At 64.6% G+C, this 27,778-nt stretch overlaps 1 protein-coding gene across 4 annotated transcripts in view; it reads left to right on the top strand.

Annotated features, from left to right (window-relative positions):
* SLC12A5 (solute carrier family 12 member 5) overlaps positions 1–23,713 on the top strand; it is a 30,230-nt gene extending 6,517 nt beyond the window's left edge. The window contains exons 2-27 of one of the 4 annotated variants that reach the window (XM_075109114.1): positions 8,323–8,417; positions 8,669–8,800; positions 9,013–9,159; positions 9,823–9,877; positions 10,897–11,027; positions 11,226–11,467; positions 11,547–11,758; positions 14,045–14,212; positions 15,213–15,311; positions 15,498–15,555; positions 16,320–16,494; positions 17,390–17,508; positions 17,856–17,954; positions 18,091–18,210; positions 18,386–18,490; positions 18,565–18,733; positions 19,670–19,865; positions 19,948–20,117; positions 20,195–20,326; positions 20,648–20,755; positions 20,931–21,053; positions 21,134–21,321; positions 21,645–21,659; positions 22,249–22,382; positions 22,915–23,025; positions 23,160–23,713. In XM_075109114.1, the coding sequence (XP_074965215.1) occupies positions 8,323–8,417; positions 8,669–8,800; positions 9,013–9,159; positions 9,823–9,877; positions 10,897–11,027; positions 11,226–11,467; positions 11,547–11,758; positions 14,045–14,212; positions 15,213–15,311; positions 15,498–15,555; positions 16,320–16,494; positions 17,390–17,508; positions 17,856–17,954; positions 18,091–18,210; positions 18,386–18,490; positions 18,565–18,733; positions 19,670–19,865; positions 19,948–20,117; positions 20,195–20,326; positions 20,648–20,755; positions 20,931–21,053; positions 21,134–21,321; positions 21,645–21,659; positions 22,249–22,382; positions 22,915–23,006 (3,284 nt within the window). In that variant the 3' untranslated portion in view covers positions 23,007–23,025; positions 23,160–23,713. Of the gene's footprint in view, positions 1–824; positions 916–8,322; positions 8,418–8,668; positions 8,801–9,012; positions 9,160–9,822; positions 9,878–10,896; positions 11,028–11,225; positions 11,468–11,546; positions 11,759–14,044; positions 14,213–15,212; positions 15,312–15,497; positions 15,556–16,319; positions 16,495–17,389; positions 17,509–17,855; positions 17,955–18,090; positions 18,211–18,385; positions 18,491–18,564; positions 18,734–19,669; positions 19,866–19,947; positions 20,118–20,194; positions 20,327–20,647; positions 20,756–20,930; positions 21,054–21,133; positions 21,322–21,644; positions 21,660–22,248; positions 22,383–22,914 lie in introns of those variants that run through there. The other 3 variants (XM_075109117.1, XM_075109113.1, XM_075109116.1) reach the window with 3 other exon arrangements.
* Positions 23,714–27,778: the final 4,065 nt, after the last annotated feature.

Raw genomic sequence — 27,778 nt, 5'->3', positions numbered from 1 at the left:
CCCCTGGAGACCCGAGGGGTGTCAGGCCAAGCCTGCTCCTGTCTGTGGGCTGCTGCAGCCCAGCTGGGCAGAGAGGTGTCAGCAGCCTCTGCCGGACCCTTGGCCCCACTGCTGGGTGGTTTGGCCATCCTCCTCCTCTCCGAGGTGCTCTTGGATGATGGTGGCTGCTGCTGGGGTTGGGGGGGCTTCACCCCCAGCCGTGGCCCTGCTGCCTGCAGAGGGGTCCTCAGCATGGCTGGCACTGCCTTACCCGGGAGTGGCCCACAGCTGGGAGCTGCTCGCCGCTGGCCTCGCCACAGGCAGGGGCCGGGGTCTGCCTGGGCAGGGGGTTGCCCTGACCCCAGGCCTCAGTGTCCCTTGGGGATGCGTCGGTCCCGCAGGCGCAGGGTCTCTGCCCTGCTGCACACCCGGAGCCGGCTGCCCGGTCCCGGAGCTCCACCGGGGGCCGGTGCGGGATGCAGGGGGCTGGTGTGCGGGATGCAGGGGGCTGGTGTGCGGGATGCGGGGCTGTCCCGCCCGCGCCAGCCGGGGCCCGCAGCGCTGCCGTGCCCTAGTTCCCCCCCCCCCGCGCCTGGCTCAGCCGGGAGGCGGCGTGCGCTCCGCTCCGCGCCCTCCCCCGCCTCGCCCCTGCCTGCCGCTGCTCCCCTCCCCACAGCGGCGGGGGCAATGCCTCCTGCATACGTGATGAAGTGAGCGGCCGGGCTGGGCTCCGCCGGCAGCAGCGAGCCGTGAGCCCGGGCTCCTCCGCACTGCAGCCCCCTCCCACCGGCGGCGGCGGGGGGCGGCGCGGGGACGCGGCTGGCTGCGGAGCGCGGCGCTCGCAGCTCCCGGGCAGCAGCGTGCGGCCGCGGGCAGCCGGCGCCATGCTGAACAACCTGGCCGATTGCGAGGACGGCGACGGCGGCGCCAGCCAAGGTGAGGGACCGGCACCGGGACCGGGACCGGGGGGGACCCGCGGGTCGGAGGATCCCGGAGCGCCCGCCCCTGCTGGGCTGGGGGCCGAGGCTCGGCGCCGAGCGGGTGGCGGAGGCGGCGCGGAGCCGGGGGCTGGGGGTGCCGCGGACGCCGGATCCCGCCGCGGGGCAGGCGGACAGCACCGGCACCGGTACCGGCTGCGACGGCGGCTCTTGGTCCGCGGCCCCGCGGGGCTGCGGCGGGCGGTGCGGGGCTGCTTCCGCTGCCGGCGCCTCCGCGCAGCCCCGGACCCGCTCCCGCCGCTGCGGCATCCCCGGGAAAAGGCGGCGCGGCTGGAGCAGCGCGGCGGGGACGAGCCGTGCCCGGGGCTTCCCGGGGAGCCTCCTCCCGGGCGGGGGCTGCGGGCTGCGCTCCGGGCGATCCCGCCGAGTGCCGGCCACTGCCGTCTCCCGGGCAGCCTCCGGCGGCCCGTGCACCGGCGTGCTCCCGCCCGCCCGGGACCCCCGCAGGGGTCCCCGCGCCCGGCTGCCGCTCCCCCTACCCCGGCTACCTCCTACCTATCCCTCCCTACCGCCTACCCCCCTCCGGCTGCCGCCCACCCATCCCCGGCTACCTTCTCCCTATTCCTCCCTACCGCCTCCCCCATCCCCGTTGCCGCCCCCCCATCCCTCCCTACCGCCGCCCCCCCATCCCTCCCTACTGCCGCCCCCCATCTCCGGCTGCCGCCCCCCTATCCCGCCCCGCTGCCGCCTCCCCCGATCCCCGGCAGCCCCCCATCCGCTGGCGCCCCCCATCCGCGCCGCCCCCCCCCCCGCCCCGCACCCGCCGCCCCCCGGGGCTCAGCCCCCCCGTGCCGCTGCCGCCGCCGCCGCTGTCCGCGGTGCTGAAGCGGCCGTCCGGGCCCTGCGCCGGGGCCGGCAGGAGCCGCTGGGTCCGGGTCCGCTGCGCTCTGCAGTGCCGAGCTGTGCCGTGCCGAGCTGAGCCGTGCCGTGCCTTCTTGTGCCGTGCCAAGCCAAGCCGAGCTGGTCGGCTCGGTCTAGCCCATGCCGTGCCCTGCCAGTCCGGTACAAGCCGTGCCATTCCCTGCCAACCCATGCCATGCTGGGCATGCTGCAGCCCCGGTGCAGTGCAGGCGGGCAGCGCTGCTGCAGGCGAGGGGACGGGGCTGCAGCCCCGCGGGTGGTGGGGCTGCCAGGCCCTGGCAGCGGCCGTGCGACTGCTGGCGCTTTGGCCTGAGCTCTCCCTGGGGCACCCGCCAACAGCTGAGCTGCTGCAGAGGGTCGTCGGGCCGCTGCAGGGCCACATCCAGCCCCAGGCAGCTGGGCCAGTGCAGCACCCTCTCCTGCAGGTGTTTCTGTTGGGCACAGGGGTGGGTTGGAGCCATGGAAATGCAGCGATGTACCCGAGGGTACCTGCAGTGCTTGTCTGACTCCCCCCAGCCCCCCAACAGGTCCCCTCGTGGGGTCTGCTGAAAGCTCAAGCCAGGAGGGGACAGCCAACTCTGGCAGTCGCTGCAGAAGTCCCTGGCTGCCTGCAGTGAGGCTCTGGGCACAGGCACGATGAGGCTTTTGGTGTTCGCTCTGCTCCGCCGACCTGAGCCTGTTTATTTGGTTGTTTATTCATGGCTCCACTCAAGGTCAGGGCTGGCAGGAGTCTTCTTGGGGCACCTTGCTGAGCTGGGGAGAGCTGTGCTGGCCGCGGACAGTGCCCTTCCCTGGGCTGTCACCATCCCCAGCACTAGGATCTACCCCACTCGCTGTGTTTCCATCACAGCAGTGCTAGCGGTGTGGCGGCAGGCGTTTCTGCCTTGCTGGGGTCTGACAGGAGGGTTGGACACAGTGCTGCTACAGATGGACCAGGCAGACTGTCCCTGGAGCCAGGCCTGGCGAGATGGTGCCCTGTGTGCTGGCAGGTGCAGGGCTGGAGGTGGCAGGGGCCCTGGGGTGCTTGGGAGAGCAGGGAAGCATCTCCAGGGAGGGGCACAGCAGGGCCTTCTGCATCCGTGCTGAGGGTGGCTGCTGCAGGGGTGTGTGGGATTGCCCCCCCCACCAAGGGTCGCACTGAGCTCCCTGCAGGGTTCTGTCTGTGGGGACCATGGATGACCTGGGGGAGGGGCAGAACTGTTGCATGCCAGCGGGCCCCCCCATGTCCTGGCTGTTCCAGCACTGGCTGGCCGGCAACTTGCCGAGCCCAGTGGAACTGCTGAGGCCTTGGGTACCACTTAGGCCATTTCCATCAGAAAGGCCGAGCAGTGTCCCTACTCAGGTCCCCACTCTGGACAGCCTGCAAGAGGCTCCTGACAAGGGCTGGAAGGTCTCCAGCCCTGGCAGCCTGGCGTGGGCTGGGCTGGTGGCAGACCCTCTGGGGAGGCAGTGGGGAGCGGGGGAGAAGGCAGGGATGCTGCCTGTGGTGTCCAGGCTGGCAGCTTGCACTGCTCTGTTTGGGGTGTGGAAATGTCAGATGCAACCCCACTGCAGGCTGCCATGATGGTGCTCCAGCCTGGAGGCACCGGGATGCCCAAGGAGGGGAGACCCGCGGCTGGGAGCTTTGCTGGAGCTTGTGTCCATGGCCATTTCCAAGGCAGGGCATGGGCTGTTGGAGAATCTGGGAAGCTGTTTAAATGCAGCCAGTCAAAGCGCCTGTGCTGGAAATCCTGCGCCTGCAGGGCCGGCTGATCAAAGGGAGGATAATCCCGGGTTTAGGAAGGAAGAGGATAGGTCTGAAGTAGCAGTTGGTCCAATTTGGGTCAGGCAGCGAAAGAATCCAGCCCGAAAGGCCACTTGGTGTGCCTGCTGGCTGGAGGGGGAAAGCGCAGCCCTGGGGTGGAGATAGCATCCCACCACCCCCCCACACCCCACCCCATCGCCACGCTGCAGCAGGGAGCTGGCACTGCTGTGCACACTGCTAACAGAAGTGAGGGCTGCTCTGGCCACCGGTGGTCTCTGCCTTGATGGGGGCCACAGTGGGGTCTGTGGCCTCTCCGAGGATTACCCTACCCAGGGCAGCTGGCAGATACCCTTGCTCAGGGAAGAAGGATACCTGGGTGGGAGCAGAGGTACCAGCTGCCATAAGGGCCCCTTGGCCATCCCCATCTGCCTTAGGGACCCCCAGGCCAGCAACCCAGGACGAGACCAGTGGCTGTGCAGCCAAGTCCCCTTGATGGCCAGGAGTGACAGAAGAGAACTGTGGCTTCCTGGCCAGCAGCTCCTGCAAAACGGCAGCAGCTGAGGACATCAGCCAGGCCCACGTGCTCACCTGTATGCTTGCTGGGCTGCCGGGGTCACCCTGGGGTGTCCCTTGCTGCTGGATGCGGGCAGAGCCCTGGGGAGCAGGAGGAGGCTGCTTGTCAGCTGGTGCCATCGAATGCTCTGGCAAAAGTCAAGGTGCCCTGTGCGCCTCCAGGGGAGCCCCGGGGCATCCACAGGCACTGTGAGTAGCCGCCACACTGCTGCTGTCCCTGGGGCTGGTGGGACTGGGGGGGGTGTGCATGAGGGGCCAGTGGCCAGGCCTGCACGGGGGTCCCTGAGTTGTCAGCACCCTTGTGCCAGCACCTGGCGGGCCCTGGGGCACTGCAGGAGCAGAGGAGGAGGCACAGGGGCAGTGTGGGGCTGGAGCTGACCCCACTGTGTCCCCCCTCACCCGTTGTTCCTCCTGGCTGGCACCACAGCCCCAGTGCCCGATGTCCCTGGCCAGGGCTTGCTGTGCATGGCAGCCGTGAGGGAGCTGGCCCTCGTGGTGTGCCGTGGCAGGGACGGGCTGGCTGCAGCTGGGCAGGAGCAGACAGCAGCCCCGGCAGCAGCTCTGGTTAATTAGCCCATAGGGTTTGGCAGCCTGGGCTCCCCCCAGCCAATGCTCAGTGCCTTGTGCTATGTAAAGCGATTAGGGAGGATTTGGGATAAGGGACATGACGCTTCCCAACCCAATTTAGGGCTGAGTAAAAAGCCATTAGGAGATCACATTGTGGCTGGTGCTGCAGCCTGAGTGCTGCCCTCTGGGGCAGGTGAGCTCCCAGGCACACACGGGTGGTCCCTTGGCTCTGGGGGTCCTGGGCTGCTGGGACAGGCAGCGGGGTTAGCTGTGAGATGCCTTGGACAGGCAGCGGGGTTAGCTGTGGGATGCCCTGGACAGGCAGGGGGAGTGGTAACCCCTGCCACAAGCAGGACCGTGCAGTGCCCACAGCGGGGCTGCGGGTTCCTGCCAGCAATCCCGCCGTGAGCCCTTCCAGCCGCCGCAGCAAATTAAAAGGCCGATTCATGTTGAGTGATCCCTGGGGAGGGGGGGGCGGCTGAACGCTGGGATCGAAGCCTGGCACGGCTTGGCTCTGCTCTGCTCGTGCCAATTCTCCCGTGCTGGGCTGCCTGGCCTCGGTGCTGCTCAGCCCCGTCCTGTGCTTCTGTCCTGGTGCCACTCATCCCTGGGTTGTGCTGGGGGAGTGGGATACAGTCAGGCCCGGCAGGTACTGGTGGGACCTCGCAGTGTCCCGCATGCCCCCACAGCCAGGAGGTGTCACCCCCTCGGTGCCGCTGGGCAGGGTCTGACTGTGGTGGTAGTGGGTGGGGAACGGGGTGGGCCCTGCCCGGGACGGGCTGCGGTGCCCCTGCCTGCCTCTGCCTTCACAGACTACAAATCCTGTGGCAGCTGCTGGGGAGAAGCTGCACCAGCCCCTCTGCGGCAAAATGGTCTCCAGCAGGAGCGGGGACCACATATCACCTGGGACCCCGCGGCCCGGGCACTTAACTCCTTCCAGCCTGTGGGGCCAGGGGCGAGGTGGATGGCGGGGGGTCCCCCCAAGCCATGCCCTGGGGATGCTGGAGCTGTGCTCCATGCACATCCCTGTGTCCCCACCTCTCACCAGCTTGGGGCCTCTCTAGTGCCGGTCCTCCCAGCAGCACCAGCAGGCGAGGGGCTCCTATGCCCCGGGGCAGCCCTGGCCGCCCAGGTGATGCCAGCACTGGGCCACAGTGCCTGCAGTGCCAGAGAGGGGTGGTGCCCTGGCCTGGGGGATGGAGGGAGTGTGAGGTTTGGATGCTGATGTGGTGCTGGCAGGTCGGAGCGTGGGCACCCCGGGGTGCTGCTGGTGTCTGTCATGTGGAGCTGGGTGGTGCTGGTCCTGTGGGGTCGGGGGGCCGGGGGGCACAGCTGTGCTGTCCGGCGGGTGCTGGTGGGCTGGGGCGCGGGTGCCATGCGGGGCCGGCGTCCGGCCGCCTGCGCCGTTACATAAGAGCGGGAGCCGAGGCGGCCGTGGCTCGCTGTTGCCATGGAAACCAGCACGGTGATGTCGTCTGCCGGCTACAAGGCGGTGAGGCGAGGCCCCTGTGGGTTCCGCTCTCCCAGTGGGATCCCAGGGCCTCACCAGGCTGTGGGCATGTCCCCCCTGCCAGGCTGCCCCCACCCCTGTGCCCTTGAGGTGCCACCCGGCCCCGCTCCATCCTGGGGCGTGGGGAGGTGGGCTCCGGATACCCCTCGTCCTGCACCCTCTTGCCCCCATGCTGTGGACGGGCCCTGCCATTGGCTTGGAGGGCATCACTGTTGGTGTGGTGGATGCCTCTGGTCCACACGGTCCCTGGAGCTGGTGCGGTGGGTGGGAGCCGTGGCAAGCCGGTGGGTGCCAGCCCGTGCCGCTGCTGTTACCTAATGAGTGCTGGGTGCAGCGCTTTAGACCAAACCCTGAGCAAGGAGAGTGTTAGGTCCACACTGGGAACCTTTCATGCACCCTTCAGTGGGTGACACACGGCAGGGCACATGCTGGTGGTGCAGCGCATGGTATTGTTCATGCATCCAAGGGGGCTCCAGAGTGAGGCCAGCTGGACTTGTGGGCTGGGTGTCCCGCTGCTGCCGCCATGACCATTCCTGTGCAGGAGGAGCTTGTGGGGCTCTGCCCCACAGTTTGGCTGCACCATCAGTGACACTGCTGCCCTGCTGCCCCATGCCAGAGGAGCCCAGGGACCAGCAAGAGGTGGGGGGGTCAGTCAGCATCACCTGTGGCGCTCAGGGCTTCACCTCCTGGTCAGCCAGGAGCACCGCATCTGCCGGCGAAATTGCAGATGGTGAATCACCACTGCACACAGGCAAACTGGCTCCCAGGATCCCAAATATGAGTCAACTGGCAGGAGGCAAGCAGTCTTCAAAGGACTGGGCTGCTCCAAATGGTCGCGGGGTCTGTCTTGGGCTGCCGTGGTGCATGGGTGGCTGCACTGCCCTGGCTTATGGGTGGCTCCTGCACCATCCCTGCACCCCTGGGCACTGCTGGGCTCTACACTCAAGGCTGGTAGAGGGGATGGCTCTCACTGTGGGCTTGGTGTGCAGGTCTGTAACCCTGCCCATGCAGGCAGCCTGCCTGGTGGTGCTGCTGCTTCTGGCAGTCCGATTGCCCTGGCTGTAGGGCCATGGCAGTGGGGGTGGGTGCATGGTGGGGAGCCCCTCTCCTGCCCAGGGCCAGGGACCAGGCTCAGCCGCCCAGGTTTCCCTGTGCCGCTGGGTTGGTCACCCACTGAGCTGCTCTGCCCAGCACCATGTCCTTTCGCTCCCTGGCCCTGCATGGTCCCTGCCCCCCGCTCCCCTCTGGGCCTCCGCTCAGGGCTGCACCGCTCCAGCAGCACCGTCTTCACTGCCGCTCCATTTCCAGCCTGATTTATTTCTGCTGCTCTGCAGCTCCACTGTTTTCCTTGCTATTAAGCCGACTCTGGGTTTCTTCTGCACGAGGTCGTTAATGCAGCGAGCAGCCGCGGCCCTGTCCCAGCAGCTCTGCGGGCTCTGTGCTGCTGCAGGCAGCTCTGCTGCCCCGGGCAGAGCAGCAGCACCTGCCCTTTGTGGTGGCATCACTGGATGCCTCCCCACCTTGTGGCACAGCCAGTGGGGCTGCAGCCCCTGCTCCTGTGGTGCATGTTGGGGAGCAGGACCAGACATCTGCCTGGTCACACTGATCCCAGGCATTGTGGTAGGACCGTCCCCCTCTGCATGACGTGCTGGGTAGCTGGCCAGATCCTGACCCTGCAGATGTAGAGCTGCAGGCAGCCCCGGCATGCTCACCCACGGGCGCCCCATGCCATGAGTTATTGCTGCCAGCTGTCTGGCTGGGAGGGTTCCCCCTGGATCCACACCGCTCACCTCACTGCGTGGATGCGCTCCGGTGGGTCCGTGCGCTGGCCTGGACGGGCAGGGCAGTGCGTGGCTTCTGGGGATGGGCAGCCCCTGCCCCCGTGTGGTGCCTGAGGTGATGCTGGTGGCTGGGCCACAGGGGCTGCCATTGTCTGTCCTGGGCACAAGCATGGTGCCCACGGCTCTGGCAGCCCCCCCGTGGGAGCTGGGGTGCAGCCGTGACCCCTCACAGTGGCAGCCCAGTAGGGTGGATGCTCTGACATGGGCTGGGGCAGGGGCTGCCTGGTTGACCTGGTGGTGTCTCTGCAGGCGATGGCAATCCCAAGGAGAGCAGCCCCTTCATCAACAGCACGGACCTGGAGAAGGGCAAAGAGTATGATGGCAAGAACATGGCCCTCTTTGAGGTAGGACGCATGGGTGGTGGGGCAGGGAGGCTCCCTGGGGAGAGGGAAGAGCTGGGTAGCTGTCCCACAGCACCCCGACCTGTGCCTTGGGCACTGGGACTTGCCAGAGCCCCAGGCCAGGGTCCCCCCACTGCCGCAGCTGTGCCCAGCAGGGTGGGCAGTGGGGTGGCATCTGGCAAAGTCCCTGGGTCACAGGGATGGCCGGGGTCCCGAGGGACTGTCCTCACGGCCTGGGGCTCTGCTCTCTGCAGGAGGAGATGGACACCAGCCCCATGGTCTCGTCCCTGCTGAGCGGGCTGGCCAACTACACCAACCTGCCGCAGGGCAGCCGGGAACATGAGGAGGCTGAGAACAATGACGGGGGCAAGAAGAAGCCAGTGCAGGTGAGGGACACAGACAGATGCAGCCCCTTCTCCTGGCCCCTGTCTGTGCAGTGCTGGGCCATGGGCTGCCCCTGGGACAGCTGGGTCCCTTGGCCCTTGCTGGGGGGACAGTTTCACCCAGGGTCCCTGGCTATGTTGCAGGAGGAGCGGGACACCTCGCTCCTCTGCCAGCCAGGCCCGTGAGCCCTGACGGCTGCCCGCTCCCTTGGCAGGCCCCACGGATGGGCACCTTCATGGGCGTCTACCTGCCCTGCCTCCAGAACATCTTTGGGGTCATTCTCTTCCTGCGCCTCACCTGGGTGGTGGGGATCGCCGGCATCATGGAGTCCTTCTGCATGGTCTTCCTCTGCTGCTCCTGCGTGAGTGATGGAGCCGGCCGGGTCCCCACTGGCCTCACCCAGGGTCTGGGGGGCACCAGCCAGGCTGGCTGGGCTGCAGAGAGGTGCACTAGCTGCTGGCCCACCCCGCCCTGCTCCTGCCCCTGCTCCTGCCCCTGCTCCTGCCCCACTTACAGCAAGGAGAAGTCTCCAGCTTCTCAAAGGAATCAGCAGCAGAACGATGCTCAAATGGCGACCCAGATCATAGATGCTATGCAGGGGGGATGTGGTGGGGGTCCCCTGCCCTGGCCCTGAACTCTGTGCTGCAGTGGCCATCCTGCCAGGACCGTGACCCCAGGGCAGAGGCTTAGGGGGGTTGAACATGGGCAGCATCCTGGGCAGCCCAGGGACCCCCCAGACCCTCACAGCACTGCTGGTCCCTCCAAGAGGCTTGCCCCCCCTAGCTGCACTGCTGGCCAGCAACCCTGCCCGCCCATCCATCCATCCATCCATCCATCCATCCATCCATCCATCCATCCATCCAACTCTCCTCCCAGACATCCCAGCCCTATGGCACATCTCAGTGTGGCCCCGGGGAGCCCCATGTCCCAGCATGGCCCCGTCTCTCCCTTCTTGCTCCCCTGTCCCTCTGCCCCAGTGAGGAGGGAGCTCTGCCAGGTGCTGACACTGTGTTTCTTCCCACAGACAATGCTGACAGCCATTTCCATGAGTGCAATTGCCACCAACGGCGTGGTGCCAGGTAGAGCCGAGCCCATGTCTGTGTGCGTGCTGGGGGTGAGGGGAGGTGGCTCTCTGCCGGGTCGCATGCCTGTGGGGGCCCCTTTACCCCAGAAAAGCTGGCCAAGTGTGGCAAAGGGCTTTTCCCAGAGAGCATCCCCTGAGGTTGTCCCACTCCCTGGGCTGTGCTGGCCGAGCTCGGGCTGCCGTGCATGGGAGGGCGGACGTCGCCACCAGCCGCTCCCTGGCCTTCTGCCACCAGCCTGTGCGGGTTCCCTATGACCCAGGGGAGAGTGGAGCTGGAGCCGCCACCCATCCCCAGAGCTGCGAGGTGCAGATGGCAGCGAGAGCCGCTAGCCGCGGCTCCTCCTTCCGCCAGACTGGCGAGGCCGTGGGGAAGCCAGGGAGACACGCTGTCAGGAGGATGGGTGCCACGGGCTGGGTGGTGGGGCAGCCTCTCCCCCGGCCTCTCCAAGCCACACCAGATGCAAGGACACTGCTTTGTGCAGACTCTACCCCTGGGGAGGCACTGGTGGGGTCTGGCTGTGCAGGTGCCCCTAGGCAGCCTTCGCCCAGAGCATGCCCAGGCCCATAGAGCCCCAGAGAGTGGTGAGTGGGCAAGCTGCACTCGCCTGGCTGGTCTGCCAGGCTGGGCACAGCACTGACAGCCCCAGCATAGAGTGCAATTAAAGCTATTTATCATCCTACTGCTGCAGCAGGACCATCAATCCTGGCAGTCTGGCTCTAAGGGCTCCTCTGGGAGGATGGAGCAGGGCGTGGCCCACATCCCTTGGGCTCCAGTGCCTGGTGTCCCAGGGGACACATGTCCCCATGGCCATCACACCTGGCTGCTGGGCTCCTGGGGAATGGCTCTGCCAGCATGGTTGCTCCCGCTGCTCCGTGTCCCTGGGGACTGCATCCTGCTCTCTGCTGGAGCAGGGTGCAGGGCTGCCCTGGCTCCATTCTGCCCTCCAGGATTCCTGGCAGGGCTGGGGGTGCCACTGGGGTCTGGCTGGAACCCACCTTTGCTCTTTCTGACAGCGGGTGGCTCCTACTACATGATCTCACGCTCCCTGGGACCCGAGTTTGGTGGGGCTGTGGGGCTCTGTTTCTACCTGGGCACCACCTTTGCCGGCGCCATGTACATCCTGGGCACCATCGAGATCCTGCTGGTATGTGCCTGGTCCTTCCCCCCACGCGGTGCCAAGGGCTTAGGTCCTGGCAGGACAGCTCTGCCCTCACCTATCCATGCTGTCTGCTCCTTGTGGCCTGTCAGGGAGCTGAGGCTTTACAGTGGGGCTGAGGGACCCTTTCCTGGGGTCCCCTCTGTGGGGCCGTAGCTGGGCAGTGATGCCATGACTCTCTCCCAGGCCTACATCTTCCCGGCCATGGCCATCTTCAAGGCAGAGGATGCCAGTGGGGAGGCAGCTGCGATGCTCAACAACATGCGTGTGTATGGCACCTGCGTACTGACCTGCATGGCCACCGTGGTGTTTGTGGGGGTCAAGTACGTCAACAAGTTTGCCCTGGTCTTCCTGGGTTGTGTCATCCTCTCCATCCTCGCCATCTATGCCGGTGTCATCAAGTCGGCCTTCGACCCACCAAGCTTCCCGTGAGTACAGCATTCCATGGGGTTGTGGCGGGGCCAGGGCACACAGGTGCATGGCTTAGTGCCTGCCCTCCTCGCCCAGGATCTGCCTTCTGGGCAACAGGACCCTCTCGCGCCATGGCTTCGACCTCTGCACCAAGATGGTGGTGGAGGGGAACGAGACGGTGGGCTCCAAGCTCTGGGAGCTTTTCTGCACCTCCCGCTTCCTCAACGCCACCTGTGATGAGTACTTCACCATGAACAATGTGACCGAGATTGAGGGCATCCCCGGCGCTGCCAGTGGCCTCATCCAAGGTGGGCACGGCATGGGAATGGAGGCTCAGGGGTGGAGGAATGGGGATGGATGCATGGGGATGTGGGTGTGGGGCAGAGGCGCAGGGCAAGCCCCAGGAGAGCCACGGCGGGACAGCGGCCGTGACTCCGGGGCAGCTCCACCGGCAGGGCTGGTGGAGGGGCTGGTGCCACAGGGTCCATCATGCACAAGGGCAGCTGGTCCCTTGGGCAAGCCAGGCAGGGCAGGGGGCAATGCTGGGTCCAAGTGAGGGGGCACGCAGGTGATCCCTGCCATGGGCTGTTCTGCCCCTCGAGCATAGTGAGCCATGCTCACACTGTGCGAGGGAGCAGGACGGACTCCTGCACTGCGCGACTGAGCTGGGTGCTGCAGCCGCCTGCACACAGTCTGTGCCAGCCAGACCACAACAGGACGGCTCCGAAGGATGCCCAAAGGCTGAGGGGGAATAAATCCTCCCTCTGTTTCCTCTTGGCCTTAGGAAAGGCTGGTATTGATCTGAGGTTTTGCGAGAAGCGATGGCCCCTTGGGGGCACTTTGCTGCTGCGGTCACAGCCACGGCAGGAGACTAGCCAGGGCCGCAGAAAAACTCGTGAATTTGATGGGAGGAGCCACTTTTGACCTGTTTTTCCAGAGCTGCTGGTACATTTTCCAGGTGCTCACATTCCACAGTGGGCGGTGGAGGCCAATGTTCAGTGCCATGCTCAGAGGGCGTTTGCAGACCCCTGCTCTGTGGGGCTGTGGTGGTAGGACCTGCTCTGGGCACTCCCATGCTGGGGCTGGTGTTGGGGCTCAGGACGCAGCACCCTGTCAGGCTTCCCTGTCTGTGGAGCCACGATCAGGGTCAGCCCTTCCCTGGTGCAGCAGCTGGGCTGGGTGCTCCTGCGATGCCATGCTGGGTGTTGGGGTGGCGGCTGTGCTGGTCATGCTGCACGCCGGGTGCACACGGTGAGCTCGCAGTGGCTCTGTCTCTGGTAGGTCCTGCGGAGCAGGGCAGGGACTGGGGTGTCCGGACATGGCTGGCTTTTGCTGCAGGTTAGCCCCAGCTGTGCCTCCACCGGGTGCCGAGGCCGAGATTGTGCCAGGGGGGCTGCGGGCCTGCTCCAGCCTGTCCCTGCTGTGGTGGCTGCGGGGACCCAGGCATGGGAGTTCGGACTTTGCTAAGCACATGGCACTTAGGGCTATGGCTGCCAGGCTGTGTCACGGTGATGTGGTGGAGTGCATTCGCTGCGTGTTCGGGAGGCTCCCAATGGCATCCCAGGGCAGATAAGGAGACCCTGGCTGCTGCGTACAGTATGCTCCTGCTGGTGATGGTCCTCCCAGGGAGGGGACGTGGACGCTTGGCCTGGCCCGGCCAGTCTTTGTCAGGGCAGCAGACAGCAAATGGTCCTGCATCTGGGGCACGCAGGGCAGAGCCGGGACCCGGCTCTGAGGCGGCTGGTGGCAAGGGTGACATGGCTGGCAGCATCTCAAGGCAGGGTGTCACTGTGTGGCCCTGGGAGAGGCGGCTGAGGCTAGCTGTGTCCCAGGTGCTGGGTCTCCCTGTGGGGAGAAAGATGCCTTTCCGAGAGGATAAGCCAGGCAGGGCTGTGTTGGTGAGGGCTGCCAGCCCCATCTGTCACCTGAGAGCGGTCGGGGAGGTCATGCGGCTGGAGACGGGTGCTCAGTGTCGGGAGTTGAGGGGCCCTTTTGGACCCGCTCAGCTGCCCCTTTGCAATGTTGGGCCGAGGGCGGTCGGCCTCTCCCCGATGTGCGCGGGCGCTGGCTGCTCTCTGCTGCTCCAGTTTCTCACCGCAATCTGTGGCCAAGGCAGCACGTGGAGGGACACTAAGCCTGTTACATCAGCCCCACACTCGTAATCCCATCAAAAACATTATCAAGTTACTTTGACACGATCCACTTTCCTTAAACCTGTGTTGATCAGCATTAATTATATTACCCTCTTAATTATTTGCTACCGCAATCCCATGTCAGCTGCTCCAGTATCTCGCAGGGACAGTGCCAGCAGCAGGACGGACCTGTTCTGGTCGCCCACCCATGCTGTGGGGCCTGTCCCCAGGCTGGGTGTTTCTGCGTGTCTGTGACGGGCTAGGGACACCCCGTCCCTTGCCTGACAGATGCCAGCGGCTGTGCTGGCTCTCAGTGAGGCCAGGGCAGGGGGAGGCAGCGCTGGATGCCCCCGTGCTCCATCCATTTGGGCTGCGGGGCAGGAGGGTGCTGTGCCAAGTGCGGGCAGGTCTCCGGCACCTCCTCACGCCGGCGGTGGTGCCTGGTCTCCTGCCTCCTTGCAGAGAACCTCTGGAGCTCATACCTGACCAAGGGCGTGATCGTGGAGAAGCGGGGGCTGCCCTCCGTGAGCCCCCCTGACACCCCAGTGGACATGGACCAACCGTATGTCTTCAGCGACATGACCTCCTACTTCACCCTGCTTGTCGGCATCTACTTCCCCTCGGTCACAGGTGGGAGCTGCCGCCGGCCCCGCTTGCGTTCTGTGGGGCACCGGCTGGCGCACATGCGGCCGGGTGTGCTCCTGCAGAGCCCCACGTGTGCTCGCCCCCCATGCTGGGCGCGGCGGCGGCAGCGTGGGGGTGGATCACAGCCTGTGCCTCCCACGCAGCCGCCCACGCTCCAGATCTGATGGTACCGCTTGGGCGCCGTGCTGACGTCCTGTGGCTCCAGTATTTATAGCTCCCCGGGGGTGGAGGAGCGCCCCCCCCCCACCCGCCAGTCCCACTGAAGCGATGCTGTGGGGCACAGCCGCCTGGGTCCTGCCTGCAGCTATGCCAGTGCCCCAGAGCCGGTGGGACCCCCAGGCTGTCCCAGGCACTACAATCACTGGCAGGGTCCGGTACTGGACAGCCCCTGTGACGCTGCTTGGCACATGGCCCCTGGCACCCTCCCACCAGGCACCCACTTACTGGCAGGACCCATTTTTTGCATGGTGCATGTCCCCTGAGTGACACGGGCTGAGGTACAGGTGGCTGCGTTCTGACTGTGGGGTCCTGCCCTGCTGGGAGCAGTGGGACGGCCACCCTGGCCACTGCCGCAGTGGGAGCACGGGTTGTCCCTCGGGCTGTGCCGGACCTGCCAGTGCCAGCCATGTCCCAGCCTGGCCTCCTGCCTTCCCAGAGCATCACCAGGGCTGAACTCTGTCCCTGTCACTGCTGCAGTCACCATCCCTGCTTGAGCTAATTAGGGGCTAATGAGACAAGTTACTTAAGAGCGTTTTGAGCCTAATCCTTGAGTGGCCTCAGGCTGCAGCTCGGGGTGGGGGAAGTGCTGGGAGGATGCAGGGATCGGGCTGGGTGCTGTGTGCCCGCTCCCCGTCCTGGCACACTGTGGAGCCAGTACCCTGCCGTACCCAGGGCTTGTGTGGTGCCCAGCATTAACCATCCTGCCGGCTGGGACGGGCAAGGGCTGCAGCTCGGCCCACGGTGGCACTGTCCCCTCTTTCCCCAGGCATCATGGCTGGCTCCAACCGCTCCGGAGACCTGCGGGATGCCCAGAAGTCCATCCCCACGGGCACCATCCTGGCCATCGCCACCACCTCTGCTGTCTGTATCCTTCAGGGCTTGCCTGAGCCTGAGTCATGGGGCTGAGGGCAGGTGGGCTTGCTGTGCAAGGCAGGCTGGCTTGGGTGCCCTGCCAGGCTGGGATGGGGGTACCGGAACCCTGCTGGTGGGGGATGGGCAGGTGGGCGGGTGGGACTCTGCATTCTCCTGGCTCTCCTTGACCACCTGGCAGATATCAGCTCTGTTGTCCTCTTTGGGGCGTGCATTGAGGGGGTCGTCCTGCGTGACAAGTGAGTGTCCCAGGGTCGTGTGGGGCCAGCATGGGGGGAAGCTGGTAGCCCCCCAGGAGCAGGCCCTGGGAACAGGCAGGCTGGGGCAGGGGCAGCCCTGGGGGGAGATGGGCACAGGGGCTGCAGCTGGGACACACTGGGTGGATGGAGTGGCACTGGAGGGTCCGTGGGGGTCCCGGGTTGAGAGCACTGGGTTGCAGGGGTCTCTCAGTGGTGGCCAAGCTTATAACAGGCATTGGGGGCTTGTGTTTGGCCCTGAGCTCCCCACTCCAGGTTTTGCTGCACATCCACAGTTCTTCCTCCCGCTCCAGGGCTGCAGGCAGTGTGCTTGTTTGTCAACAGGCAGGGCTGCCTGTGCTGCCTGTGTATCTGGGGCAGCCCAGCTCACTGCACGCGGCAGGTGACACTTCTGGGTCGCCAGCACCAACATGAATGGGATCCGACTGCATGCAGCCACCACCGGCCTCCTCCCAGCACAGGGGATGGGGAGCCCCTGTCCCACACCTCCCCCTTGTTCTCCCCAGAGTCATGGGTGGGGGGTGGGGATGGACACCAGCTACCTGAGCCCCCTCTCCCTTGCTCACCCTGTGTGGGGGGCGATGGCTATCAGCAGTCAGGGCAGGGCCTGCCTCCAGTCCAGTCCCCCCACAGTGGTGTCCCTCAGTGGCCAACCTGCCTGTGGGGCTGGGTTGTGCCGCCATGGTGCTGGTGCTCTCAGGGCTTGGCTACGGGACAGAGCTGCGGGTGATGCTGGTGCCCTGCAGGTTTGGTGAAGCTGTCAATGGGAACTTGGTGGTTGGCACCCTGGCGTGGCCGTCCCCGTGGGTCATTGTCATCGGCTCCTTCTTCTCCACGTGTGGGGCTGGGCTGCAGAGCCTCACCGGAGCCCCCCGCCTCCTGCAAGCAATCTCCAGGGACGGGATTGTGCCCTTCCTCAGGGTAGGCATCCCCCGAGCCCAGCACAGCTGGCCCCAAGCACCCACACCCACCACAGCCACAGCTCCCATCAGCATGGGAGATCAGCAGGGACCCATGCTGCCCGTGCTGCCTCCTCCTGGCACCGCTGCCTGCCGGAGCAGCCCAGGTACCCTGCCCTCGTCCTGCTGGCACTGGCAGCTATGGTGGGTTTGGCCGTGGTGTTGGTGGGAGGAGAGAGCTGGGAAAGGTCAGGATCCCCTCCCCCTGCTGCCGTGCCGCTTCATATTTTATCTGCTCTCTGAAGACGCGTTCTCACAACCTCATCTCTCCAAATCCAACCCGACATCTCCCCCCAGGGAAGAGCAGGCTAATTTTATCCTTCCTCCTTCACCCTGCCAGCCCTTGCCTGAGCTCTCGCTCACTCGTGCCGCCCGCACCCTCTAATGAATCTGGACACGTGCCCCCAGCGCCCGCCCTAGCATCCCGGCCTCCCGAGTGTCCCTGCAGCTGCAGGAGGAGCTGCTCTTTACCAGCAGCATGTCCATCCCAGACATGGGGTGCCCAACTCCATGCTGGCTGTGGCCAGGTGTTCCTGGGTGGGGATCCCAGGGGGACAGGGGCTGCTCTGGGTGCAGGAAGGGCCCGGGGGGGTCTGCTGGGAACGAGGCTGTACCAGCAGTGGGAGCCAGTCCTGCTGGCCCTGGGACTGCTCCCCAGTGGGACCCAGCTCAGGATGTGTGCCAGCTCGTGGCAGAGCTCCTGTGGCCCTGGTGCACTTGGTCCCTGCTCCTGGCCAGGACTGGGTGCATGGCAGGGTCCAGCCCCATCGGGCTGTGCTGAGGACCCTCACCCAGGGCTGTGTGGCACTGGCATCACAGAGCCCTGATATGTCCCTTTCCACCCTCCCTGCTTCCAGGTCTTTGGCCACGGCAAAGCCAACGGGGAGCCGACCTGGGCCCTGCTGCTCACAGCCTGCATCTGCGAGATCGGGATCCTGATCGCCTCCCTGGACGAGGTGGCTCCCATCCTCTCCATGTAGGCAGCATGCTCTGTCCACCCGCACCTTCGCGAGTGGCGGATGGGCCCGTGCCCCATCGCCCCGGCCAGGCGGGTGGTGTGTGGGGGTTTCTGCTCCTTGGGGGCAGGGGATGGATGCCCCCACTGCCCTGGCCCCTGCCTGGGAAGAGGGGAGCCCCACAGGGAGCCCAGGGATCCTCCTGAGCCAGCATTGTGTCCTGGTTGCTCCACAGCCCCAGCTCCCCTGTCTGTTGGCAGGGCTTGCTCCAGCACTGGCCACCCCGGGGCTGGGATGTGCAGTAGGGCTTGGCTGTGGCCCCAGTCCAGCCCAGCATGCCTGGCTCAGCCTCTGCTCTCTCCTACAGGTTTTTCCTCATGTGCTACATGTTTGTCAACCTGGCGTGTGCGGTGCAGACACTGCTGCGGACACCCAACTGGCGGCCCCGCTTCCGCTACTATCACTGGTAAGCTGGGACAGGATGGGATGGGATGGGAATGGATGGGACAGGGTTTTCTGCCACCCCCTGGGCCACCCCAGGCCAGGGACCCTGGCACGGCTGTGGGGGTTGGGGTGCGCTGACGGCGCAGTGCTCTCCACAGGACCCTGTCCTTCCTGGGCATGAGCCTCTGCCTTGCACTGATGTTCATCTGCTCCTGGTACTACGCGCTGGTTGCCATGCTGATTGCCGGCCTCATCTACAAATACATCGAGTACCGTGGGTAAGGGCAGCTGTGGGGCCACAGGCCCTGCCCACCACAGACAGCAGCCCCTCAGACCCTCGGTGTGGGCTGCTCAGCTCCCCTGGGATGCTCCTCCCGGGATGCTCCGGGGCGCTGGCACAGAGCTCCATGGCTGGACCCATGGGCATCCCTTACGTGCTGCCGGTTCCTGCAGGGCAGAGAAGGAGTGGGGCGATGGGATCCGGGGGCTGTCCCTGAGCGCAGCCCGCTATGCCCTGCTGCGGCTGGAGGAGGGTCCCCCACACACCAAGAACTGGAGGTGAGGCCGGGCTGGGGGGCGGTGGGCTGGGGGAGGCCAGGGTGCAGGTGCTGACTGCAGGACCGTCCTTCCAGGCCACAGCTGCTGGTCCTGGTCCGTGGGGATCAGGAGCAGAATGTGGTGCACCCGCAGCTCCTGTCCTTCACGTCGCAGCTCAAGGCTGGCAAGGGCCTCACCATCGTGGCCTCCGTGCTGGAAGGGACCTTCCTGGATAACCACCCGCAGGCGCAGAGGGCAGAGGAGGTGAGAGCTTCCTGCACTGGGGCCACCGCCTGTGCTGGGCCAGGTTCTGCCAGCAGCGGGAACCTGCAGCCATCCCCAGGAGCTCGGTGGCATTTCTGCCCCGTGGCCAGGGCTGGCGTCCCCAGCTGGCTGGGAGCGCTCCAGGGTGGCACTGAGCACACTCAGAGACTCCGTGCTTCACCGGGGCTCAGGGCACCACAGGGACCTCTGGACCCCTGCCCCCCTCCCCAGACACCAGAGACACCAGCACCAGTCTGGCAGTCTGGCACTGGTCCATCTTGGCCAGCTGCTGCAGGGCTTGGCATGGTATGGCATGGCACAGCACAGCATGGCATGGCGCCTGGCCAGGGGCTGCTGTGCGGCTGGGCTGAGCAGCCCCTCAGCTGCCCTGCGCCCGCTGCACCCCTGACCTTCCCCACAGACCCCACAGCCTCCATGGCCCCCGTGGCCCTGGTGCCCGGCAGGGTGGGAGACGGGATCCTTTCCCCGCCAGAGTGAGAGCCCTCCCCATTCCCTGCACCTCTGTACCAGCCGGTCAGCACATTAATGAGATTAAGCCCTCAGAAGCAAACAGTTTCTCTCCCATGCAGACATGTTATAATTTCTCTGAGTAAATAACTCTAATTGCTGCTCTGCCACCCATCAGAGCCCTGGCACGGAGACACCCTCCACTCGGCACGGTGCAGAGCTGTGCGCCAGCTCTGCTCGCTGCCGGGCCTCACCCCTCCCAGCCCAGAACCGCCAGCCTGCCGTGAGGCACGGAGACCTGGGCACCCCGCAAGGGCCTGCACCCCACACCCTGCACCCCACACCCTGCACCCCACACCCTGCACCCCGCCTGACCGGGGTGCTGCTGCCGTGCTGGTGGCCACCACGCCTGTGGCAGGCACCCATCCCCAGGCCCTGTGGCCCCTGACCGTCCTCTCCTGCCACCAGTCCATCCGTCGCCTGATGGAAGCAGAGAAGGTGAAGGGCTTTTGCCAGGTGGTGATCTCCTCCAACCTGCGGGATGGCATGTCCCACCTCATCCAGTCCAGTGGGCTGGGCGGGCTGCAGCACAACACAGTGCTGGTGGGCTGGCCCCGCAGCTGGCGCCAGAAGGAGGACCACCAGACCTGGAGGAACTTCATCGGTAGGCAGCACGGAGAGAGGGTGCCGCTGGGCTGGGGTTGGGCTGTGAGCCACCCCAGCTGACGTGGCCCTTCCCCTCCCAGAGCTGGTGCGAGAGACCACAGCTGGGCACCTGGCCTTGCTGGTGGCCAAGAATGTCGCCATGTTCCCGGGCAACCAAGAGCGATTCTCAGAGGGCCACATTGACGTCTGGTGGATTGTCCACGATGGGGGGATGCTCATGCTTCTGCCTTTCCTGCTGCGGCACCACAAGGTAGCTCAGGCCCTGGGACATGGGGCAGGGGGTTGGGGCCATCCCTGCCAAGCCATGCCCATGCCTCCCTCCCTCAGGTCTGGCGCAAGTGCAAGATGCGTATCTTCACGGTGGCGCAGATGGACGACAACAGCATCCAGATGAAGAAGGACCTGACCACATTCCTGTACCACCTGCGCATCACTGCGGAGGTGGAGGTGGTGGAGATGGTGAGTGCTAGGACAGGGGCATGTGACAGTCTGGGATGCTGTGTGTGGGAGAGCCAGACAGACCCTGCCACGGGGGACTCAGCACCATGGGGAGGGGCATGCAGTTCCACAGGGGCACACAGCACCACAGGGGTCACACCACCACGGGGACACTGCAGCACCATGGGGACAAGCACAAAGGGGACACAGCACAACAGGGACACGCAGCACCACAGGGGACACAGCACCATGGGGACATGTGGGTCCATCCACAGGGGCATGCAGGGCCAGGCAGCTTACCCTCCTCCATGGTTTCTCCTGTTCCCCCTTCCCCCCCCCCAGCATGAGAGCGACATCTCCGCCTACACCTACGAGAAGACTCTAGTGATGGAGCAGCGCTCCCAGATCCTCAAGCAAATGCACCTCACCAAGAATGAGCGGGAGCGAGAGGTGAGGATGCAGGACAGTCTGGGTGGGATCTGGTCCCTTTGGTGGCTGTGCCACCAGTCAAGCTGCCCTATGGCTCTGCGCACTCATCCTGTCGTGGAGCTGGGGCTGCAGGCTGGGGTCTGCCCAGCTAAGCCCTCTTCTCCCCCGCTCCCTTGGCTGATCCTGTCCTGCACAGATCCAGAGCATCACAGACGAGTCCCGCGGCTCCATCCGGCGCAAGAACCCGGCCAACACGCGCCTGCGCCTTAGCGTCCCTGAGGAGCAGGTGGGAGATGCTGAGGAGAAGCCGGAGGAGGAGGTGAGGCACTGTGCCACGACGGGGCCCGGGCAGGTGGTGGACCCTGGCCCTTGCCCACTATTCCCCTCTTCTCTATACAGGTCCAGCTCATCCATGACAAAAATGCCACCGCCTTCTCCAGCAGCTCCCAGTCCCCTGGTGATGAGGTGGAGACGGCTCCTGAGAAGGTGCATCTCACCTGGACCAAGGAGAAGTCTGTCGCAGAGAAGAACAAGAGCAAGAGCCCCGTGAGCCCCGAGGGCATCAAGGACTTCTTCAACATGAAGCCGTACGGCCCCCCATGCTGCCACCCTGTCCCACCCGTGCCCCGGCCACCCCTGCCTGCCCTGGCCAGGCGGGTGCAGGCAGGGCCCTGGCAGCGCTGGCTCAGTCCTTGCTCTGAAGAGGGTCCAGCAGCCTGGGTGCCCTGAGTTTGTCCCTGTGGAGGGTCTGGGTGGGAGGTGGGGTGGGGTCCCTGCGCAGACCCGTGCTGCCAAGGAACGGAGTGCCTGGGCAGTGTGCACTGTGGAGACTCGGGGTGCACACCCAGCACTCACCTCTTCTCTCTCTCTCTCTCTCTCCCCCCACCTGGCCCCGTGGTGCTCCTGGCAGGGAGTGGGAGAACCTGTAAGTCTGGGTTTGGCTGGGTGCTGGGTCCCAGGGTGGGGGGAGCTTGGCCACCACTCATGGGGCAACGTGCTCGGAGCCATCGGGGTTGCCCCCGTGCACAAGGGTGGCTTGGTGTGCTGCAACAGCTGCTGCCACCACGGTGCTAGACTGCTCACCCAGGCAACGTGTGGGGGCTGCGGCTGCCAGCCCCGCGCAGACTGTGCACCATGCGGTGCCCGCGCCACGTGCTCCCTGTCTGCCCTGTTACGCTGCCGGCAGCGTCCTGCAAGCTTGGGCTCGGGCACCGGTGGTGACGCTCACACCGTCTGCTCTTGCTCACTCCCCCATGGCTTGGCCCCCAGGAGTCACAGTGTGCTGCTGCCTGTGGGCACCATGCATGGCCCTGCAGGTCATGGCCATGGGTGCGGGCTCGGATTCACCAGCAGTCGTGCCAGGCAAAGCTTGCTGCTCCCCGAGCTCATGCTGCAGCTCAGCCCTGGACCCCTCTGGGGCAGGAGGCCAGCCCGCGCTGTGGCCCCTTGGGTCCAGTGTGGCACTGGAGGCTGTCTATGCCTGTCTCTATGTCCACACGTGCTGTCACCCCCAGGAACCAGTCCAACGTGCGGAGGATGCACACAGCCGTGAAGCTCAATGAGGTGATTGTGAAGAAGTCCCAGGATGCCAAGCTGGTCCTGCTGAACATGCCAGGGCCTCCCCGCAACCGGAAAGGGGATGAAAACTGTATCCTTCCAGCAGGGCTGCTGCCTCAGGGCTGGCACCAAGACCCCTCTTTGGGGGGGAGGGAACTGGTGGCCAGGGGGCCGCGATTCTCCCAAGGCTGGTGGATCTTGTAGGCAAGTGTCAGGGCACAGGTCCAGTGCCTGATCCCAGACCTCTCCATGCCTCCTGCCCCCAGATGGGTCCAAGAGCAGTTGTTAGCACCAACTTGCCTGTCTGGCGGAGGTGACACATGTGGGACGGGTGGTAGGGGCCACACGTGTGAGTGTGATGGCACATTGCAGCGGTGCAGGCAGAGCTCCGTGAAGCTTGGCTGCCTGCTTGGGTTGGGCTCAGCCACAGTCCCCATCATCTGACACCAGTGCGGGTGGGCTCCCCTGGCCCCTTGTTTCAGGCCTGACCCCACCAGCTCCCAGCTCTGGTGCAGGCGTGTCATGGCACAGGTTCAGCTCCCCAGGTGCAGTTCCGGGCAGGGATGGCACGGGCTGTCCCCGTTGCACCACCACAGCTCTGGTCCTCCTTGACAGCTGAGCAGACATGGAGTTCCTGGAGGTGCTGACGGAGCACCTGGACCGAGTGCTCCTGGTGCGTGGTGGGGGCCGGGAGGTCATCACCATCTACTCCTGAAACATGGCGCGCAAGAGAGGTTTGTCTGCACGCTGAGAGCCCCGCCACCCCTTTGCACCGTGCTCCTGGAGGGGAGGAGGGAAGGCCTGATGGCAGCCGGTGTGCAGAAACTTCACCTGGCTTTGGCCCCTGATCTCTCCATTCGAACTGCAGCACCAGATCTTCCGGGAGCATCCAGCATCAGAGCAGCTGTTCCTCATTGCAACATCACAGCACTGCTGTCCTTGTTTATATATAAATATATACACTGTACTGCGGACTGAGCACCAGAGCCCAGCGCTGCTGCCACCGCGGGTCCCTGGCAGGGCCAGCCCTGTCGCCAGCCCCAGCACTGCTGCTTGCAGCTCCTGGCCAGGCAGGAGGGTGGCTGTGCCGAGATGGGCGCCCGGCCCCACCGTGCTGCAACCCCTGCACAGAGCTTGGCTGGATGCATCTGTGCCCTGTGACCGCCTGCCACTTGCGCCCTGCCTCCCCATGGAGGCTCTGGGAGAAGAGAGAGGCCACCAGCACGCTTTCCTAGCCGGACACTCCTCTCCCCACCTCCAGCAGCACCCGGGGCTGCCTCCCACAGCGCTGCCCCACCAGCTGCCCCTCGCCAGGATGGGCCCAGACAGCCCCACCTTGCTGCTGCCTCAGTGCCACCCGTCTCTGGAGGCCGTGGGTTAAGCTTGCGGAGATGCAGCGTGATGGTTTGGAGGGGGCAGAGGGTGGGGGGGCAGCTGCGGGGGGATTGGGTGCTGGAGCACCCCGGAAACTGGGAGCAATCCTGTGACAGCACGAGTCCCAGCCTCGGTTGGGTAGGGGGTGCTCCCTGTACCCCTTCCCACTGACTCCAGGCTCTCTCTGCCCTGGTGCTCTCCTGGTGCTTGCGCAGCGGTCACGGCATGGAGCTGCAGTGGCCAGAGCTCAGCAGATGTCCCACCATGTGCATCATGAGCTGGAGCTGCTCTCCGGCTGCTGGAGCTGTGTGGGTGCTGCTGACCCCTGGGGCACCAGCGCCTGCTCTTGGCCCAGGCATGGAGGAGCCAGCCCACCCCTTGTCCCCTCCTTGCTCCCTCACCACACTGCACCGGGGGGCATGGGGGACTCTCGGGCCCCTGGCACCGGCCAGCCCAGCTGGTCCCAGCACCTGCACGTGTGTCTGGGTTCCCCCACGCCCTGCTGTGCTCCCTGCTGCTCCCCAGGGCTTCACTCCAAAGCCGGCCCCAGTGCCAGGCAGTTGCAGGCGTTACTGTGGGACTGTAGGAAAAGTCCAGGTCTGTGCGTAGTTTTAACATATGCAAAGTCTGTTTGCCTGGCCCGACAGGGCTGGACCCCGCAGCAAGTGGTGGCTGTAGGGGTCCCCCCGCCCCCCCGCCCCGGCATCACAGCACTCCCTCACCCAGCTGGCCAGGGAGGCCCAGGCGCTGGCCACGTGGCCACGGCAGCCCAAAGCCTGTCCCCTCCATCGGCCCGCGCCGCAGCAAGCAGCCCCCGCGCGCAGGCAGCAGGGCGCACCAGGGCAGTTCAAACACGTCTTACCTTCGGCAGCAGCTGCAGGGCCGCCCCCCGCGTCGTCCCCCCCAGCATCTCTCACGCCAGAGAAACTGAGGAGCTTTTAACAAATGTGAATGGTTCCAGGAACCACGCAGGAAGCGGTGCTGAGGGCAGCCAGAGCATTCGCCGGTGCCTGCCCCGGCCCCATGTACATAGTGTACATAGTACAGTACGTGTATTTTTAAAGTGATCATATTTATGTTAATAGAACCAGATGAAGTATATATATATAGATCTATATCTATTCTGAGAGATGCAGGGCTCTGCTAGCACCAGGCTGTGGGGACGGAGAGCCCAGATGGGCTGCTCCTGCACAAAATGGGCACCCATCCATCGCACCGAGTGCTCTGGAGCAGTGGTGAAGGCTACAGCCTTCCCCGGCCACCGGCAGCCCCTGGGAAAGGGCCACGTCGCAGGTTCATTCTCTTGTCAATTTAGCTTCTTAAGAGTTTTCAGGGAATAGAAGTCACAGACTTTTCTGAACTTGTTTCACAGCAGATTTGAGCTTCCACTCAAAGTGCAGCCCGCTAAGAGTTGCCCTCTCCTGGCAGTGCTGGCTGCTTTGCACCAGCCTGGCCTGAAGTGGCAGCGCTTTGTCCCCTGGCCAGAGCTGAGCCCCTGTGCTGGAGTGCTCACCTCCTCGGCCCCCCCAGACTGCTCCCCAGTGCCACCCCGCACCCCAGCGGCCTCCCGGATGGCGCAGAGGGAGCGGGTGCTGCCAGTGTCCCCACGGATGGCCTGGCAGTGGCTGCCTCCTGCCCAGCATGGCTGGTCCCAGTGTCCAGCCCCCTGCCTGGCTGTCCTTCCTGCTGCTGAGAGCGGCTGCAGCCCTCGGCTCCTGCCTCACTGAGGGTAGGAAACTCCCTCTGCACTGGAAGTCTCCGGGACCCACTCCCTCTGCAGAGCTCCTCTACTCTTCCAGGTCCAGGCCAAAGCTATTTAGGGCTGCTTGGATAAAAAAATGGGTTTTTTTGATGTTGGGGTTATTTTTTGCTTTAAGATAGTACTTGGACACACTCCCAGACCAAAACCAAGCCCCAGCTGCACATCTGTGCCTGCTCATACCTTGCTCCTACATTTCCATCACTCCCAAAGTGCCTCCCTTCTCTCCAGCAGCAGCCCCACCTGCAGCCAGACTTTCTGCCGCGGTAGCTCAGCTATCTGCACGGCTGCATCAGCCTGCGTTGTAGACTCTGATGTGGAAGCTAGTCCCAAGGGCATGGCGAGCTCAGTGTTTACAGGAGGTGTCCGTCAGGGTGAGCTGAGACCTGGTTTCCGTGCAGGAGCTCCAGGCTGATGAATGGTGCAGATGCACAGGGTACCACTCTCTGGTCCTGCTACTGGCTCAGCAGAAAGACCAGGCAGGTGTCCGCAAGTGAAAAGTTCCTTTAACGTAGGGATGGGCAGCCCCACAGGAATGAGGGTTTGCCGGTGTCTAGCTGCTCTGCCCCTTGGAGCTGGCCCTACACCACCACACACAAGCTCACGTGCTGTTCCCAGCTTCCCAAAATTATTTGAGGCACTTCTGCAGCCATGGGGGAGGCGCATACAGCAACCTGCCCACTCATCTCATGTGCTAATGCCATGCTTGTTGGGCCTAGGATGCTTGCCAGCTGCTCTGCCTCTTCAAAAGATCCCATCCGCTCCCTACAGTCACCTTCTAATTACAGCTTGGCTATTGCCCTGCTGCATCGCTGGGCCTGCAGCTGCAACTGCTGTCCTGCAGCAGCAAGCCGGGTCCCCTCCTGCCCTGGCGCACGGAGCAGGTCAGCACCGAAGGCCAAGTGCAGAGGCAGGTTACCTGCAGCACCAGCAGCAGCTGCAGCCACCAGTGCCTGGCCTCTGCTGAGGTCGCAGGCAGCATCCACCCTTGGCAGCATCAGGGTAAAGAGCTCTTCCTTCGGCCACAGGTACAGGGCACCAGGGAATGACATTTTCTGCAGAACAGTGGTGAGACAGCGGGGCAGGGCATGCTTCTCTGCTGAGAGGTTTGCTCCATTGCCTCTCCAGCAGCACCAGCAGATCCCATTCCCCCTCAGCACCACTTCAACCCCCCATGGTAAAGGCGCAGTCCCAGCTCCCCCAGGGAGCAGGAAGGTCAGCCCTTTCCATCACTACTGCTGAAAAAAGGCTTTCCCCTTCCTCATCCTCCAGCAAGAGCAGGAGCACAGCTCTAGACAGAGCCAGGGCTGCCTCAACACCCCTGCCAGGCAAAATTTGGCTGTGGCAAGAAAGGTGCTGGTTTCCACAGCGAGTTCTCACTCGCCGTTGGCTGGAGAGGGCCAGTTTTAGCAGACAGCACTGCATGTTAGTTTACAAACCCAGCCCTGCACGTTTGGCCTCTGTGAGTGTTCAGTTTCCCCATGGAGCACCCTTCTGCCATTCCACCTTGGTGAAGACAGTGTCCTCCTCTGGTAGACATGCAAGTTCCTCCTTGGCACATGTGCAGACACATTTCAGTTTTTGTTCCAGACAGGAAGGTCTTGACCCCCAGGTTAGTTTCAGAGGCAGGCTGCTGCCGGGAGCAGCGCTGAGCAGACGTGACCCACCAGGACGGTGGGACGGCAGCGTGGCCCGCAGCAGGTGGGGACCACGCGTACCCACAGCTGCGTTCGGCCAGCACACAGCACTGGGCCGGCGACGGTGCACGCTCTGGTTCCTGCTGTGCGAGCGTTGAGCTGTCCTATCGCTGTCAGGGGGCAGGCGCAGGCCCCCGCACGCAGCAGCAGCAGCAGGCGGCTCACACGGCTGCAGCCACCACACGGTACAGGCAACAAGCCACAAGACGGCACTTACAGGAGGCACAGGCAGCGTCCAGCCTGGGCCGGTGTTGGTCCGTGGCTGGACGAGAGGAAGGACAAGGTACTGCACGAGGGTAAGAGTTGCACTACAAGAGTCAAGACCCTCCTCTGTGTAGCAGGACTAAAAACTGGCAAAGACCAAAAGGTCTGAGATTTGCTGGTTACAACACTTTCTGTGCTACATGTGCAATATATTTGTTATGAATGTTATCACAAAGTCAGTTCATTCAATAATCTTTTAATCACTGTAGCTAGATGTTCTGCGTCCATTCAAGTGACTTTTATTCGAGTGCAATATTTCAATAGACATGTAGTGACCAGTATGCTTTGTGTTTTAGAGAATCTGTGTGCAGAGCAATGCAATGAAGTTTAAAACCTTGTAAATAAAACAGGTTGCAAACCAAAAAAAAAAAAAAAAAAAAAAGAGTATTAGGC

This window comes from Phalacrocorax aristotelis, chromosome 13 (genome assembly GCF_949628215.1).
Source record: "Phalacrocorax aristotelis chromosome 13, bGulAri2.1, whole genome shotgun sequence".
In the NCBI taxonomy this organism is placed as follows: domain Eukaryota; kingdom Metazoa; phylum Chordata; class Aves; order Suliformes; family Phalacrocoracidae; genus Phalacrocorax; species Phalacrocorax aristotelis.
The sequence above is the reverse complement of the archived record's forward strand: the minus strand, read 5'-3'. Positions and strand labels throughout refer to the sequence as shown.